Source organism: Colobus angolensis, unplaced genomic scaffold (assembly GCF_000951035.1).
Source record: "Colobus angolensis palliatus isolate OR3802 unplaced genomic scaffold, Cang.pa_1.0 Scaffold81, whole genome shotgun sequence".
NCBI lineage: Eukaryota > Metazoa > Chordata > Mammalia > Primates > Cercopithecidae > Colobus > Colobus angolensis.
The window spans coordinates 7,511,921-7,528,219 of NW_012121932.1; the positions used below are offsets into that span (position 1 = coordinate 7,511,921).

General features: G+C 40.2%; 1 protein-coding gene across 1 annotated transcript in view; it reads left to right on the plus strand.

The window, feature by feature from the left end:
- Nucleotides 1-16,299, plus strand: part of IARS2 (isoleucyl-tRNA synthetase 2, mitochondrial) — a 77,095-nt gene that overhangs the window by 25,349 nt on the left and 35,447 nt on the right. Inside the window, exons 4-12 of the mRNA XM_011929458.1 lie at nt 728-876; nt 962-1,011; nt 1,094-1,203; nt 1,286-1,376; nt 2,045-2,160; nt 4,116-4,285; nt 5,267-5,357; nt 9,305-9,456; nt 13,118-13,278. Coding sequence (XP_011784848.1) covers nt 728-876; nt 962-1,011; nt 1,094-1,203; nt 1,286-1,376; nt 2,045-2,160; nt 4,116-4,285; nt 5,267-5,357; nt 9,305-9,456; nt 13,118-13,278 — 1,090 coding nt within the window. The remainder of the gene's footprint in view (nt 1-727; nt 877-961; nt 1,012-1,093; nt 1,204-1,285; nt 1,377-2,044; nt 2,161-4,115; nt 4,286-5,266; nt 5,358-9,304; nt 9,457-13,117; nt 13,279-16,299) is intronic.

Here is a 16,299-nt window from a genome sequence, read left to right on the forward strand (position 1 = left end):
TGGTCTCGATCTCCTGACCTCGTGATCCGCCCGTCTCGGCCTCCCAAAGTGCTGGGATTACAGGCTTGAGCCACCGCACCCGGCCTTTATTTTATTTTTTTAAAGAGATGAGGTCTCACTATGTTGTCCAGGCAGGTCTTGAACTCCTGAGCTCAAGTGTTCCTCCTGCCTCTGCCTCCCAAAGTGCTAGGATTATGGATGTGAGCCACCGTGCCTAGCCTCAAATTAATCTTTGATCCTTAGGTATGACATATCTTTTAATTTCTTGCTAAAAAATCAATCACATTAATAAAGATACAAAAGCTGCCTAGAAAGACCCCCCAGCTAAATCGGAAAGCCCTCTAAATTAATCAGTTCAGATACAAGCCAAAGAGAAGTTTAAAAACAACCTTAACAAAAATAAAAAGATTTTTATGTCAGAGGCACGAAAGGAGCTTAAGAATTTTTAAGACCATTTGGTCCTCTTTGGTGCAATAGGATAATAAAAATACAAACCAAAATAATAATTTACTTCACACCGTCTCTCACTGTGTTGCCCAGCCTTGTTTCAAACTGCTGGCCTCAAGCAATCTTCCCATCTCAGCCTCCCGAAGTGTCGCAATTACAGACATAAGCTACTGCACCCAGCCCCCTGCCCTTTTATAAATGCAGAGGATATTAAAGACTTCATTGTCAAGTTATACATTATCATAGGAACTAAAAATTTTTTTTTTTTTTTTTTTTTTAGCTAGATCATTTGCTAAAGCAGCCATTGAGAAACAGAAATCAGCATTTATTCGTTGGGGAATAATGGCAGATTGGAATAATTGCTACTATACATTTGATGGAAAGTATGAAGCCAAACAGTTGAGAACTTTTTACCAAATGTATGATAAGGTAAAGAAGTATTTTTTCTCTTTGAGTAGGTTGAAGTATGTGTTATGAAATTCTACCTTTAACATCATATTTTTGTCTTTTATAGGGCTTGGTTTATCGATCTTACAAACCTGTGTTTTGGTCTCCCTCATCTAGGTATATATGCATTTTTTGGTAATTAAAAGGGAGAAATTTGTGAGGCTTCGAAATATTTATGTTTAATATTTTTAAACCTTAGGACTGCATTGGCTGAAGCAGAACTTGAATATAATCCTGAGCATGTCAGTCGTTCAATATATGTAAAATTTCCTCTCTTGAAACCTTCTCCTAAATTGGCATCTCTTATAGGTAAGATTTATTCATAGCTTGAGTGTACTAAAGTTATAGAATTATCCCATTTGCTAACATATTTACAATTTTATCTTCACAGATGGTTCATCTCCTGTTAGTTTTTTGGTCTGGACCACACAACCTTGGACGATTCCAGCCAATGAAGCTGTTTGCTATATGCCTGAATCAAAGTGGGTATATTATTGCATTTTTTTAATACACAAATAGAATCTATTCCATCATTAACATTATTTTGAATTTATTTTATCCTCTTTATTATTTTAAGATTTAATGAGTTATAACTTAGTTATTAGGTTCATATAGATTTTATTAACCTTTAGGTGATCCTTTTTAAGGCCTTATCTGGCTTTTTGGGAAAATGAAGTAGAAGTATAAGTTACAAAGTGTTTTGAAAATAGTACAGTTTGATCTTGAAGTCAGTTTTTTCTTTTTTCTTTTTTTTTTTTTTGAGACCGAGTTTCGCCTTTTGTTGCCCAGGCTGGAGTGCAATGGCGTGATCTTGACTCACCACAACCTCTGCCTCCCGGGTTCAAGCAATTCTCCTGCCTCAGTCTCCTGAGTAGCTGGGATTATGGCATTACAGGCATGCACCACCACGCCCGGCTATTTTGTATTTTCAGTAGAGACGAGGTTTCTCTATGTTGGTGAGGCTGGTCGCAAAATCCCAGCCTCAGGTGATCCGCCCGCCTCAGCCTCCCAAAGTGCTGGGATTATAGGCGTGAGCCACTGTGCCCGGCCTGACGTCAGTTTTTTCTAAAATGATATTTAAAAATTAAAATGATATCTGTGGCTTTTCTTGTTTCATTAGTAGTAATTCTCTCCTAAAATTTTATGTTAGGTATGCTGTTGTGAAATGTTCTAAGTCTGGAGACCTCTACGTACTGGCTGCAGATAAAGTAGAATCTGTGGCTTCTACTTTGGAAACAGCATTTGAGACTATTTCAACATTTTCAGGTAAAGATTTTTAGATATCTGACAACATAGTCACCAAAGTATTGGACTGACTTGAATTTACTACTTTGCTGAACTGCCTATTGTGAATTGAAACAGATAAGTCCTCTACCTTTCTAGAATACATTTTACATTGATTACACTAAAGGAGAATATACATTAAGCATGATAGGAGTACAGAAAAATATGAATATTGATAAATGTACAACAGGTAAAACAAGTTTCTGGCAATATCCAATAGTTACCTGGTAAAATTTTATGCAAAATTAATTTTTAAAATTGTTTTTATCTGTTTTAATAAAAGTAGCAAGAAAGGAAGTGAATGTGCTTATTTTTGATATATAATTTTAATAAAGAATTGAATAAATTCTGAAAATTATTTGGAAAGCAGTTCTTCTGTCAAAGGAATTTTATTTTATTTTATTTTTTAAAGAGACAAGGTCTCAGGCTATTGCCCAAGGTAGAATGCAGTGGCCCAGTCATCTCACTGCAGCCTCAAACTCCCGGGCTCAAGGAATCCTCCCGCCCTGACCATCCAAGTAGCTGGGACTATAGGCACATGCCACCACACTCGGCTAATTTTGAAAAAATATTTTACAGAGATGAATTCTTGTTGTGTAGCCCAGGCTGGTCTGGAATTCCTGGACTCTGGTGATCTGCCTGCCTTGGCCTGCCAAAGTGCTGGGATTAAAGGCGTGAGCCACTCTGCCTAGCCTAAAATAATTCTTGGTGAGCTATAATTTAGGACTTTTGAGGTAGTCACTGCTTTTGAAATATAATTATGAAAGTCTAGGGAAGTTTAAAATTAGCTTTTTGTTGTTGTTTTTGTTTTGTTTTGTTTTGAGATGTGGTCTTGCTCTGTTGCGCAGGCTGGAGTGCAGTGGTGCCATCTTGGCTCACTACAGCCTCTGGGTCCTAGGCTCAAGTGATCTTCCTGCCTCAGCCTCTTGAGTAGCTGGGACTACAAGTGCACACCACCGTGCTGGGCTAATTTTTAATTTTTTTTGGTAGAGATGAGGTCTTGCTACATTGCCCAGGCTGGTCTTGAACTCCTGGCCTCAAGTGATCCTCCTGCCTTGGTCTTCCAAAGTGCTGGGATAAAGGGCATGAGCCACTGTGCCTGGACTAAAATTTTATTTTATTTTATTTTATTTTTTTTGAGGCGGAGTCTCGCTCTGCCGCCCGGGCTGGAGTGCAGTGGCCAGATCTCAGCTCACTGCAAGCTCCGCCTCCCGGGTTTACGCCATTCTCCTGCCTCAGCCTCCCGAGTAGCTGGGACTACAGGCACCTGCCACCTCGCTCGGCTAGTTTTTTGTATTTTTTAGTAGAGACGGGGTTTCACCATGTTAGCCAGGATGGCCTCGATCTCCTGACCTTGTGATCCGCCTGTCTCGGCCTCCCAAAGTGCTGGGATTACAGGCTTGAGCCACCGCGCCCGGCCTCAAATTCTTATTATCAGATAATTATTGAGTTGCTATTTGAGTCACCATATTGTGGAGGAGTATGTATATTTCTTATCCTTGTCAAAATAAGCTGGTGTCACGTAGCTTACTACTTATTAAAGTAATAGGAATGTTGAAGATCTAAAAATGAAGTGATTTGTATGGGGTAGGTTTTCTTTCCAGAAAAAAATGAATTATTTCTTATTAATTACTTAGAGATCTTTTTGGGAGGGTGGTGAGGGAGAGTATTAAGTGGTAGATACAGTAAGTATCAAAACAGTTAAACTACATTAACTCTGTTTATTCTCACAGCAACCCTCTGAGGTGGGAACCATAATTATCTCCATTTTGTAGATTCCAGAATGTCACAGAAAAAGTTAAAAGGGAAGCTGGAATTTAAGCCTAGCCAGTATTGTTCTAGATTCTGTACATTTAACCTGATATTCTATTGCTAAGCTTAAGGAAATAGACTTGCCGTATAAAATGATTCTTAATAATGGTTTTCTTTCCCTACAGGTGTAGATTTGGAAAATGGTACTTGTAGTCATCCGTTAATTCCTGATAAAGCCTCTCCTCTTTTACCTGCAAATCATGTGACCATGGCAAAAGGAACAGGATTGGTTCACACAGCCCCAGCTCATGGTATGGAAGATTACGGGGTAGCGTCTCAGCACAACCTGCCCATGGTACTGTTCCTCTTTTTTCATTTTTAATTATTCATCTTAATAAAAGGAAATGATAAATTCTAACCAACATCTTTATTTTTTTAAAATGATGACTTTTTTCATCATAATTGTGAAATGCTTAGCTTTGTGTAGTACTCTAAAGTTTCATTAATTCATACTAATTGAAAAAGATTTCCCAGAATTAGGAGAAAATTATCACATTAGAATTGAAGAATATATATCATGGGGCACTTTTAAAATATTTTCATTCTAGTATTAAGTCACATAGACAGATTACTTTTACTCCCTGAAAAAGCCTGTTTGTTTGTTTTAGCTAAACAGTCCTCTCTCCATTTACTTTACATACTTCAGTTACTTAGCAAGTATTTCCATTTAGTTAAAAGGTGAGTCTGAAAGGGAACAACTGTGTACATAGGCATAGATTTGGAAACAATAGAGACCACTCAAAGATGTTTTCATATATTTTGTTACTTTTATTATTAAAGTTTTATGTATATGCTTCAATAACACATTATAGCTTTGGTGATCTAAATGTATAAAATTCACAAATTCCTATTTCCTTTTTGTTTTTTTTTTTTTGAGATGGAGTCTTGCTCTGTCGCCCAAGCTGGAGTGCAGTGGTATGATGTTGGCTCACTGCAACCTCTACCTCCAGGGTTCAAGCGATTCTCCTGCCTCAGCCTCCCGAGTAGCTGGGACTACAGGTGCACACCACCACGCCTGGCTAATTTTTGTAGGAAATATGGTTTCACCATGTTGGCCAGGATTGTCTCGATCTCCTGACCTCAAGCAATCCGCCCACCTCGACCTTCCAAAGTGCTGGGATTACACGCCTGAGCACCACACCTGGCCAAGTACCTAGAATTTCAATGTAGAAAAAGACTAGGCTATACTGAGATGTTTTGTATCTATTGTTTTGCCAGATATTGTCATAAGAGAAAATGTCTTGATATTTTAATTGTTCAAAATGATACTTTATAGGATTGTTTAGTGGATGAAGATGGAGTTTTCACAGATGTTGCAGGTCCTGAACTTCAAAACAAGGCTGTCCTTGAAGAGGGAACTGATGTGGGTGAGCATCATATCTGTTGATATCATACATATTTTCTGAAAAGTAGCTAGCAGTAACCTTTGCTACCTGTTTTCCCTTCTTATACTTTAACAGAAACAAAAAAATAAATTATGTCTTGTTTTACCACATTTTAAAATGGAGTTTGCGACTTTTTCATCTTTTGCTTTGAAGCTGCTTTATTTAAGCAAGTCAGGGCAGTCAACAGGGAGTGAAGTTATTTTAGGGCTATGGAGATAATAATCAGTAGTATTACTTTTGTGGAAGGATAAAATCAAGATCAGGGGCCGGGCGCGGTGGCTCAAGCCTGTAATCCCAGCACTTTGGGAGGCCGAGACGGGCGGATCACGAGGTCAGGAGATTGAGACCATCCTGGCTAACACGGTGAAACCCCGTCTCTACTAAAAATACAAAAAACTAGCCGGGCGAGGTGGCGGGCGCCTGTAGTCCCAGCTACTCGGGTGGCTGAGGCAGGAGAATGGCGTGAACCCGGGAGGCGGAGCTTGCAGTGAGCTGAGATCTGGCCACCGCACTCCAGCCTGGGCGACAGAGCAAGACTCTGTCTCAAAAAAAAAAAAAATCAAGATCAGGGCTGGATGTTGACTGTAAATTACACATTTCCCACTCACTTTTTAACCCTTGTAAATAACTGACCTATATGGCATGGTTTATGTATTAGAATCTTGGGAATCCTCCAGCCTTGAATTGTCTTTCTGTCTTTCTTTACAGATTCAGAGACCAGGTGCTATGAAAACCTTTCTTTGCCTACCCTAAGACTAAGACTAATTAGACCTCATATATTACTTTTCTAGGGCTACTATAAAAAGTCACCGTAAACTTGGTGGTTTAAAACAACAGAAATTTATTCTCTCAAGTTCTGGGAGCTAGAAGTCTAAACTCATGGTATTGGCAGGACCATGTTTTCCTGAAGGTTCTATGGGAGAATCTTTACTTGCCTCTTTCTAGCTTTTGGTGGCTCCTGGAAATCCTTGGCATTCCTTGGTTTATAACTGCATTACTCCACTCTCTGCCTCTCTTGTCACATGGCCTTCTTTAGATCTTACTCGTTTTTTCAAGACAGAGTCTCATTTCCTCACCCAAGGTGGCGTGCTCTCAGCTCACTGCCACCTCTGTGTCCTGGGTTCAAGTGATTCTCGTGCCTTAGCCTCCTGAGCAGATGGGATTACAGGTACACGCCACCATACCCAGTTAATTTTTTTTTTTTTGAGACATAGTCTCATTCTGTTGCCCAGGCTGTAGTGCAGTGGTGCAATCTCAGTTCACTGCAGCCTCTGCCACCTGGGTTCAAGCAATTCTCTTGCCTTACCCAGCCAAGTAGCTGGGATTACAGACACACACCACCACTCCTGGCTAATTTTTGTATTTTTAGTAGAGATGGAGTTTCACCATGTTGGCCAAGCTGGTCTTGAACTCCTGACCTCAGGTGATCTGCCTGCCTTGGCCTCCCAGAATGCTGGGATTACAGGCGTGAGCCTCTACCATGTCAGGCCGTAATTTTATTTTTATTTTTTATTTTTATTTTTATTTTTGAGACTGAGTCTTGCTCTGTCGCCCAGGCTAGAGTGCAGTGGCATGATTTCGGCTCACGGCAAGCTCCGCCTCCCGAATTCATGCCATTCTCCTGCCTCAGCCTCCCGAGTAGCTGGGACTACAGGTGCCCGCCATCACGCCTGGCAAATTTTTTGTATTTTTAGTAGAGAGGGGGTTTCACCATGTTACCCGGGATGGTCTTGATCTCCTGACCTCATGAGCCACCTGCCTCAGCCTCCCAAAGTGCTGGGATTACAGGCGTGAGCCACTGCGCCCAGCCTATTTTTTATTTTTAATAGAGACAGGGTTTCACCATGTTGGCCAGGCTGGTCTCGAACTCCTGGCCTCAAGTGATCCACCTGCCTAGGCCTCCCAAAGTGTTAGGATTACAGGTGTGAGCCACCACACCTGGCCACCTTCTTTAGGTCTTATATGTCTCTCTGTGAATCCTCTCCTCTCTTTTTTGTTTTATTGGAGGGACTGGTTCTTTATTTCAAAAAGACACTTGTCAATATTCATTATCAAAACAGGTGGACTATTGATTTCTGTTTCTCCCAGTGGGCCCCAAAGAGACTACATCAAAGGACAGTACGTTTTAAGCTAGTAAGCTGCAGGATGTACACCTGACAGACTTTACAGAAACCTTACCAGAAAGTGGGGATTGGGTAGGGAAAGAAACTTTAAAAGATCAGCACGCTGCTAGCCTGGCCGGGAGTGGTGACTCAGGCCTGTAATCCCAGCACTTTGGGAGGCCAAAGCGGACAGATCACGAGGTCAGGAGAGGAGTTCAAGACCAGCCTGGCCAACATGGTGAAACACTGTCTCTACTAAAAATACAAAAAATTAGCCAGGTGTGGTGGTAGGTGCCTGTAATCCCAGCTACTTGGGAGGGTGAGGCAGGAGAATCACTTGAACCCGGGAGGCAGAGGTTGCAGTGAGCCAAGACCGCACCATTGCACTCCAGCCTGGGCAATACAGCGAGACTCTATCTCAAAAAACCAAAAAAAAAAAAAAAAAAAAACAAAACTGCCAGCCCACGGACTGTAAATGGCTGTCACAGTCAAATTGGGTGGCCAGGGTGCCACAAACCCAAAGAAACAAAGTTTCAAAATAATACAAAAATTTAAAAAAGTTTTGTACATAAGCTGTTCAGGATTTCTCTAGCATTGACTGATACCAAGCACAATGAGATGGCACTTTTAGAGAGAGCAGCTTCAAACCCGGAAAAGGGTAATGAGATGAGTTTCACATGGCTGAATCAGTGGCAAAAACATAATCTTCTTTCTGTCCTCTTCTAAGAACACCAGTGCTCCCTAATGCAATGTGACCTCATTTAAACTTGATTACATCTGCAGAGGCCTGATTTCCAAGTAAGGTCACATTCTCTAGTGCTGCGGAATAGATCTTGGGGACACAGTTCAACCCACTGCACCTGGTTTCTTCCAGATTACTGGAGACCATTTTAAGGTTCATGGCATGAAAGATTATGGCTCTAAACTTCAAATCTAGAATTCTAGATATAATCTGTTCATCTTTTCTTTGACGTGAAAAGAGGTGAAAGTGGCATAATTTGGAGTCTGATTAATATTTTATAGTCCCTGCTTTTTTTTCCAGGAGAATGCCAGAGCATGCCTTTGATACCTGGAAGTTGACTACTCTTTTTTATTTTTTATTTTTATTTTTGTGAGACAGGGTCTTGCTTTGTTGCCCAGGCTGGAGTGCAGTGGCGCAGTCTTGGTTCACTGCAGCCTCTGCCTCCTAGGTTCAAATGATTCTCCAACCTCAGCCTCCCAAGTAGCTGGAATTACAGGTGTGCGCCATAACACCCTGCTAATTTTTTTGTATTTTTAATAGAGATGAGGTTTCACCATGCAGGCCAGACTGGTCTTCAACTCCTGACCTCAAGTGATCCTCTCGTCTCTGCCTCCCAAATTGTTGGGATTACAGGTGTGAGCCACCACACCCAACCAAGGTGACTACTCTTGTTTTTTTTGAGACGGAGTCTTGCTCTGTCACCCAGGCTGGAGTGCCATGGCGCGATCTCAGCTCACTGCAACCTCCACCTCCCAGGTTCAAGCGATTCTCCTGCCTCAGTCTCCTGAGTAGCTGGGATTACAGGCACACGCCACCACGCCTGGCTAATTTTTGTATTTTTAGTAAAGATGAGATTTCACCATGTTGGTCAGGCAGGTCTTGAACTCCTGACCTCGTGATCTGCCTGCCTCGGCCTCCGAAAGTGCTGGGATTACAGATGTGAGCCACTGCAGCCAGCAGGTTGACTAATCTATTGCCACCTGTTGCTGCAGATTTAGTACTTGCTGGAAGTTTAGAGCATTTTTGGCATTTTCACAGTACTTTTTATGTGTAATATAATTGGTTTTTTGTTTTTTTTTTTAAAGTTATAAAGATGCTTCAGACTGCAAAGAATTTGCTGAAAGAAGAAAAATTGGTGCACAGCTATCCCTATGACTGGAGGACCAAGAAACCCGTGGTTATTCGTGCCAGCAAGCAGTGGTTTATAAACATCGCAGATATTAAGATTGCAGCCAAGGTATAAAAAGCATCCTGTTATAAGGGGTTGGGCATATCATTCCCTCAGTATAAAGGGTATGCATGTGAGGTTGACGTGGGGTTTCGGGAGTTATAGGTATTGCTGCTATTATGGTTTAATTTCATAAAATTGTAGAATTTTAGATCTGGAAGGACCTCGGACTTCCATTTTTTCATTATACATGTGTGGGAAATGAGGCATAAAGAGGTTAAGTGATTTGTCCAAATCACACAGTTACTAGATAGACTTTCTTGCCCAGTGTAGTCAAAGTTGCATAGAATTTGGCAGAACTGCGTTACCTAGTTTAACCTGCGATAGCCTCTGTTTCCTCATCTATATAAAGTGATAATAATGCTTATCTCATGGAGTAAGGAAATACAAGTTTCCAGAATATGGTCTGATATATAATAAGCAGTCAGTAAAACTTTTTTAAACGCTTTGCTTCCTTAAGATTGAAATTGCAATCAATTAAAACAGTTATTATTCTAGTTACAAAGAAAGCGTATTAAAAAGAAAAACTAATAATACGAAAAATATACAAAGTTATTGCTCTGAGGTAACAAATACTTATAACTGGTATTCTAAATACTTAATATATATTTGAGCCCTTTCATTTAATATGTATCTTTCTATGTGGGCGTATGTATATATATGTGTGTGTGTGTGTGTAAACATCTCTCACAACTTGAGTCTATTTATTTATTTATTTATTTATTTATTTTTTGAGACCGAGTCTCACTCTGTCGCCCAGGCTGGAGTGCAGTGGCCGGATCTCAGCTCACTGCATGCTCCGCCTCCCGGGTTCCCGCCATTCTCCTGCCTCAGCCTCCGGAGTAGCTGGGACTACAGGCGCCCGCCACCTCGCCTGGCTAGATTTTTGTATTTTTTAGTAGAGACGGGGTTTCACCGTGTTAGCCAGGATGGTCTCGATCTCCTGACCTCGTGATCCGCCCGTCTCGGCCTCCCAAAGTGCTGGGACTACAGGCTTGAGCCACTGCGCCCGGCCCACTTGAGTCTATTTAATGAAAGAGCTTAAATATATATGTGTTAACCAGGTTCAATATGTAGGTGTTTTGCTTTACAGTTTGAAAGATACTACTGTATTTAGCTGGTTCATTTATTGACCTGGCAATCTGGGGTCCTTGCCAAAGCTTTTTATAGCAGTTTATACTTTCTATACTTGTGTAATGTGGACAACTGTAATATATAGTGCGTTTTGTCTTTTTCTTCCTTATTTGCCAATGCTAAAATTTGTAAATTGCAGCTCTGCACTGATTTTTGGTTGTAGAACATCTAAGTCTGATGCAATATATTTAAGCCAAGTTTATTTATTTTTTTTTTACTTTTTGTAAAGTTAAAAATTGTTCTTTGCAGAAGTAGTGAGAATAGGATAATGTATTGTCATATTCCCATCACTCAGTGTCAACAATAATCAACTTTTGTTAATTTTGTTTTTATCTACACCCCTCCGACCACCCACTTTTTACCCTTTAACAATTGGATTATTTTGAAGCAAACTGCAGGCATTATTTCTTCCATATTATATATTGTCCCAGCAATATTTTAGCACATATATTTGAAAGATAAACTTTTTTTTTTTTCTTTTGAAATAGAGTCTTTCTCTGTCACACAGGTTGGAGTGCAGTGGTGTGATCTCAGCTCACTGCAACCTCTACCTCCTGAACTCAATCGATCCTCCCACTTCAGCCACCTCAGCCTCCTGAGTAGCTGGGACTACAGGCCTGTGCCACCATGCCTGGGTAATTTTTGTATTTTTGTATTTTTTCTTTTTCTTTTTCCTTTTTTTTTTTGTGAGACAGAGTCTCACTCTGTCACCTAGGCTGGAGTGCAGTGGCATGATCTTGACTCACTGCAAGCTCTGCCTCCTGGGTTCACGCCATTCTCCAGCCTCAGCCTCCTCAGTAGCTGGGACTACAGGTGCATGCCACCATGCCCGGCTATTTTTTGTATTTTTAGTAGAGAGGGGGTTTCACCGTGTTAGCCAGGATGGTCTTGATCTCCTGACCTCATGAACCACCCCGCCTTGGCCTCCCAAAGTACTGGGATTATAGACGTGAACCACCGTGCCCAGCCATTTTTGTATTTTTTCTAGAGATAGGGTTTTGTCAAGTTGCCCAGGTTGTTCTCAAATTCCTAAGCTCAAGCAGTCCGCCTGCTTCAGCCTCCCAGAGTGCTGGGATTACAGGCATGAGCCAAAGATAAACTCTGTATTTATTTATTTTTTTGAGATGGAGTTTCACTCTTGTTGCCCAGGCTGGAATGCAATGGCGCCATCTTGGCTCACAGCAACCCCTACTTCCTGGGTTCAAGTTATTCTCCTGCGTCAGCCTCCTGAGTAGCTGGGATTACAGACATGCACAGCTATGCCCGGCTAATTTTATATTTTTATTAGAGAGAGAGTTTCTCCATGTTGGTCAGGCTGGTCTCGAACTCCTGACCTCAGGTGATCCACCCACCTCAGCATCCCAGAGTGCTGGGATTACAGGTGTGAGCCACCATGCCTGGCCAGATTCTTTAAAGCATAATTCCCATGCCATTATCACTACCTTTAAAAAGTAATATTTATTCCTTAGCAAAATCAAATATCTAGTCAATATTCACATTTCTTAGACTTTTAAACCAAGTATAGCATTAATCAAATTGATTTGTAGAGATTTTGTCATTCTGCCAATAGGTGGTGCTACAGAGAGCTTTGGGGGAGGGAACTTCTGGTAGTTATGGTGAGTGAGGAAACCATTTAAACCTTCTCTGAAAATGTAAAAATGATTTATTAATGGATAGAAAGATTTTTTAAAATGAAGTTAGCATTTTGACCTTTTTGGAGACTGTTAAACATTTTTGCTGTACAATTAATCTTTTGCTAATTGACAAATTAAATTAAATGGTAGTAGTTTTCAACCTTATTGTGGAAGTGGAGAAAGGGAGCTTTCTTGAGAGGAAATAACTGTTATCCATTTGTTGATAGAGAGAGATATATTTATTTATTTTAAAGACAGGCTCTTGCTCTGTTGCCCAGGCTGGAGTATAGTGCCATGCTCCTTGCCCACTGCAACCTTGAACTCTTGGGCTCAAGTGATCCTCCCACCTCAGCCTCCCAAAATGCTGGGATTACAGGTTTGAGCCACATGCTTGGGCTTATTTTGAGAAAGTGTTTTCTATAGTGTAAACTACATTATGTAAAATTAGGTATATTACAATCTTTTTTTGGCAGCCTACGACAGTAATTTATTTCTTAAGCATTCTAAAAAATGGTGGAAATCAAGTTTGAATTGATTTTAACTATAGTTTAGTGAAGAATAATAGTTCTATGAAAGCTTTTATTACCAGTTTTGATCTAGGGTTGGTGTAAATTAGAAATTGGTACGAAATCTTTTGTAACATTGTTAAAAAATACAACAATGCTCCTGATATTATCACTGCTCCTGATATTATTTACTAAGTTCTTCGTGGCTCCATTTTTAATTTGGCTTATTTGCTCTGAAATCTTTCAGTTTTTTAGTTGTTTTTTTGAGGGGAGGGTAAGGGAGGCATGTGAATGGCTACAAACATCCAAAAGAAAGAAATGCATTTGGAAAATTGATTGTTCTAGAATACTTGTTCTACTTTCTCTCACAAGACTTGATTTATGAATTAATTGCAGGAATTGTTAAAAAAGGTGAAATTTATTCCTGGATCAGCACTGAATGGCATGGTTGAAATGATGGACAGGCGGCCATATTGGTGTATATCAAGGCAAAGAGTTTGGGGTGTTCCAATTCCTGTGTTTCATCATAAGACAAAGGATGAATACTTGATCAACAGGTAGAATGCTTTCTAAAATTTTTTAGTGTTTTAAAGTGAATTATTTTTTCTTCAAAAATCGAAAAATAATGTGGACGATTGAGAACTGTTTATATATGTTAAATAACATATGCTAAAATAGTCTTTTGGGGAACTAAAATATAAACTCAAAAATTCTATCATACAGTTAAAATATTAAAAACTAGATTTTCTTAAATATTGATACCTAGAAGTAAAGGCTCTGATTTTTTTTTTTTTTTTTCTGTGAGAATTTATTGGGCTGTATTAAGGTATCGTGGATCCAAAGATGGACAGTGTTTAGCAGGGGAGCCTGAAATGTAATTTTTCTTCAGGAATGAAGAGAATCACTCTCATATTCTGAATCTGCTTTCCTTTTAAGTGGAAATAGGATTATGTAATTATGTAGATACTTAAAATTTAAGAAATTATAATATAGTTAAATGCACATGATTACACTGATCATTATATTCCCAGTTCTTCTTTCTTTTTTTTTTTTTAATTTGGAAAGATAATAGATGGACATAATGAACAGTTCATAGTAGAAAAGCTTGTATACTGAAAAGTAGGCTTTTTCCTACTCCAGGTACCCAGAACCTTTTCTTGAGGCAGTCATTGTTTACAGTTATTTCTGAACCTTTCCAGAAAAAGATGAATTCTTCTGTCAGCATATACATATGTTTATACAAAAGGGAGTATCTCTATCTTCTGCTCTGTGCCTAGATTTTTTTCACTTTATGTGTTATAGTTTATTCCAAATCACTACACATAGATCTGCCTCGTTCTTAAACTTTATTAAGGCATACTTTACATAATGTAATATTCATGACTGGGCACGGTGGCTTATGCCTGTAATCCCAGCACTTTGGGAGGCCAAGGCGGGTAGGTCATGAGGTCAGGAGTTCAAGACCAGCCTGGCCAAGATGGTGAAACCCCGTCTCTACTGAAAATACAAAAATTAGCCAGGCGTGGTGGCGGGCACTTGTAATCTCAGGTACTCGGGAGGGTCAGGCAGAGAACTGCTTGAACCTGGGAGGCGGAGGTTGTAGTGAACCAAGATCATGCCACTGGACTCCAGCCTGGGCGACAGAGTGAGACTCCGTCTCAAAAAAATTAAAAAAGAAAAAATTTATTATAAGTGATTTATACTAAATTTATTCACTCTAGCAGCCACTATCACAATTGTGTCTTAGAATAATTCTTTTATCCTGAAGAGTTCTCTTTTGTGCTTTTTGAAAGAGAAGTTGCTTGGAAATCTATGAGCTTTGGAGAATGGCAACTGAATTTGAACCCAGGCTTTGCCATTCACTGTGTGTGAGACTCTGAGGAATTTACTTAACCTCTGGCTCCTCTATAAAATAGGAAAAGCAATGGTTGCAGGTAGACTGTTATGAATACTAAATAATAAATGCAAACTACTTGGCGTAAAGCACAGTATTCCATAGATGATGCGCCGTTCATGTATTCACTCGAGAAACATTGTTACGTGGGCGCAGTGGCTCACGCCTGTAATCCCAGCACTTTGGGAGGCCAAAGCGGCAGGATTGCTTGAAGCTAGCAGTTCACAAATGGGCAACAGTGAGACCCCATCTCTACAGAAAAATTTAAAAATTAGCTGGTGTAGTGGTGTGGGCCTGTAGTCCCAGCTCCTTGGGAGGCTCAGGCGAGAGAATCGCTCAAGTGCAGGAGTTTGAGGTTATAGTGAGCCATGATCATGCCACTGCATTCCAGCCTGGCTGACAGAGCAAGACATTGTCTCTTCAGAACGAAACAAAACAGAACACATTGTTAAGCACTTAGTATGTGTCCGTGCTAGGAACTGCTAGTAGCTACAGTGAACAAGACTGACATGGCCCCTGTTTTTAATGAGATAATAGTCTAGCTAGTTTATCTTCTAGTATTATTACGGAGGCTTTGAGTGTTGTTGCTGTTTTTCACAGATGTGGAGAGGGGAATGTTAATTATTCCTTTTAGGAACACATTCTCGATTTTCATTTTCTTTGAGCAATTTCTTTTAATTTGGTGAATGGAATTTTTTCTAAGTTATGCTGTTAAGGAGTTTAAACTTTTAAGTAGACTTGAGGAGTAAGAGTATGTTTTAGGAAAAGAAAGTAGAGGCTAGAGACCGGAAAGTCATTGGAAAGCTATTTCAGTATTATAAGTTGGAGCTGAGGTAAGACTCTATGAATAATCTAAATATTGTTGCTGTGTTGATCTTATAGAGCTTGGTCAGATGTAAACTACTAATATCTTAATACCCATATTAAGAATTAATGTAAATTCTGTCCAGTTCAGATTATTTTATTTTATTTTTGATACAGTCTCACTTTGTCACCCAAGCTGGAGTGCAGTGGTGCGATCTTGGCTCACTACGACCTCCGCCTCCCAGGTTCAAGTGATTCTCCCTCCTCAGCCTCCTGAGTAGCAGGGACTACAGGCACATGCCACTGACCTGGCTAATTCTTGTATTTTTAGTAGAGATGGGCTCTTGCCATGTTGACGAAGCTGGTCTTGAACTCCTGGCCACAAAGGATCCATCTGCCTCTGCCTCCCAGAGTGCTGAGATTACAGGCATGAGCTACCATGCCCAGCCTCAAACTTAGTTTAAAAGAAAAAGAATTAAAGTGATTATAGCTAAGATGAATTTCCACAAGCATTTGTTTAAAATTTCACACTGGAGAGTTGGTTTTGTTTTGGCAAGTTTTATAAGCCGTGTCATTGTCTCTTCTTCTTTTTTTTTTCTTTTCTTTTTTTTTTTTGAGACATAGTTTTACTCTTGTCTATGCCTAGGCTGGAATGCAATGGCGTGATCTGGGCTCACTGCAACCTCCACCTCCCAGGTTCAAGTGATTCTTCTGCCTCAGCCTCCTGAGTAGCTGGGATTAGAGGCATGCGCCACCATGCCTGGCTAATTTTTTTGTGTGTTTTGGTAGAGACGGGGTTTCACCATGTTGTCCAGGATGGTCTCTATCTCCTGACCTCATGATCCACGCACTTGGCCTCCCAAAGTGCTGGGATTACAGG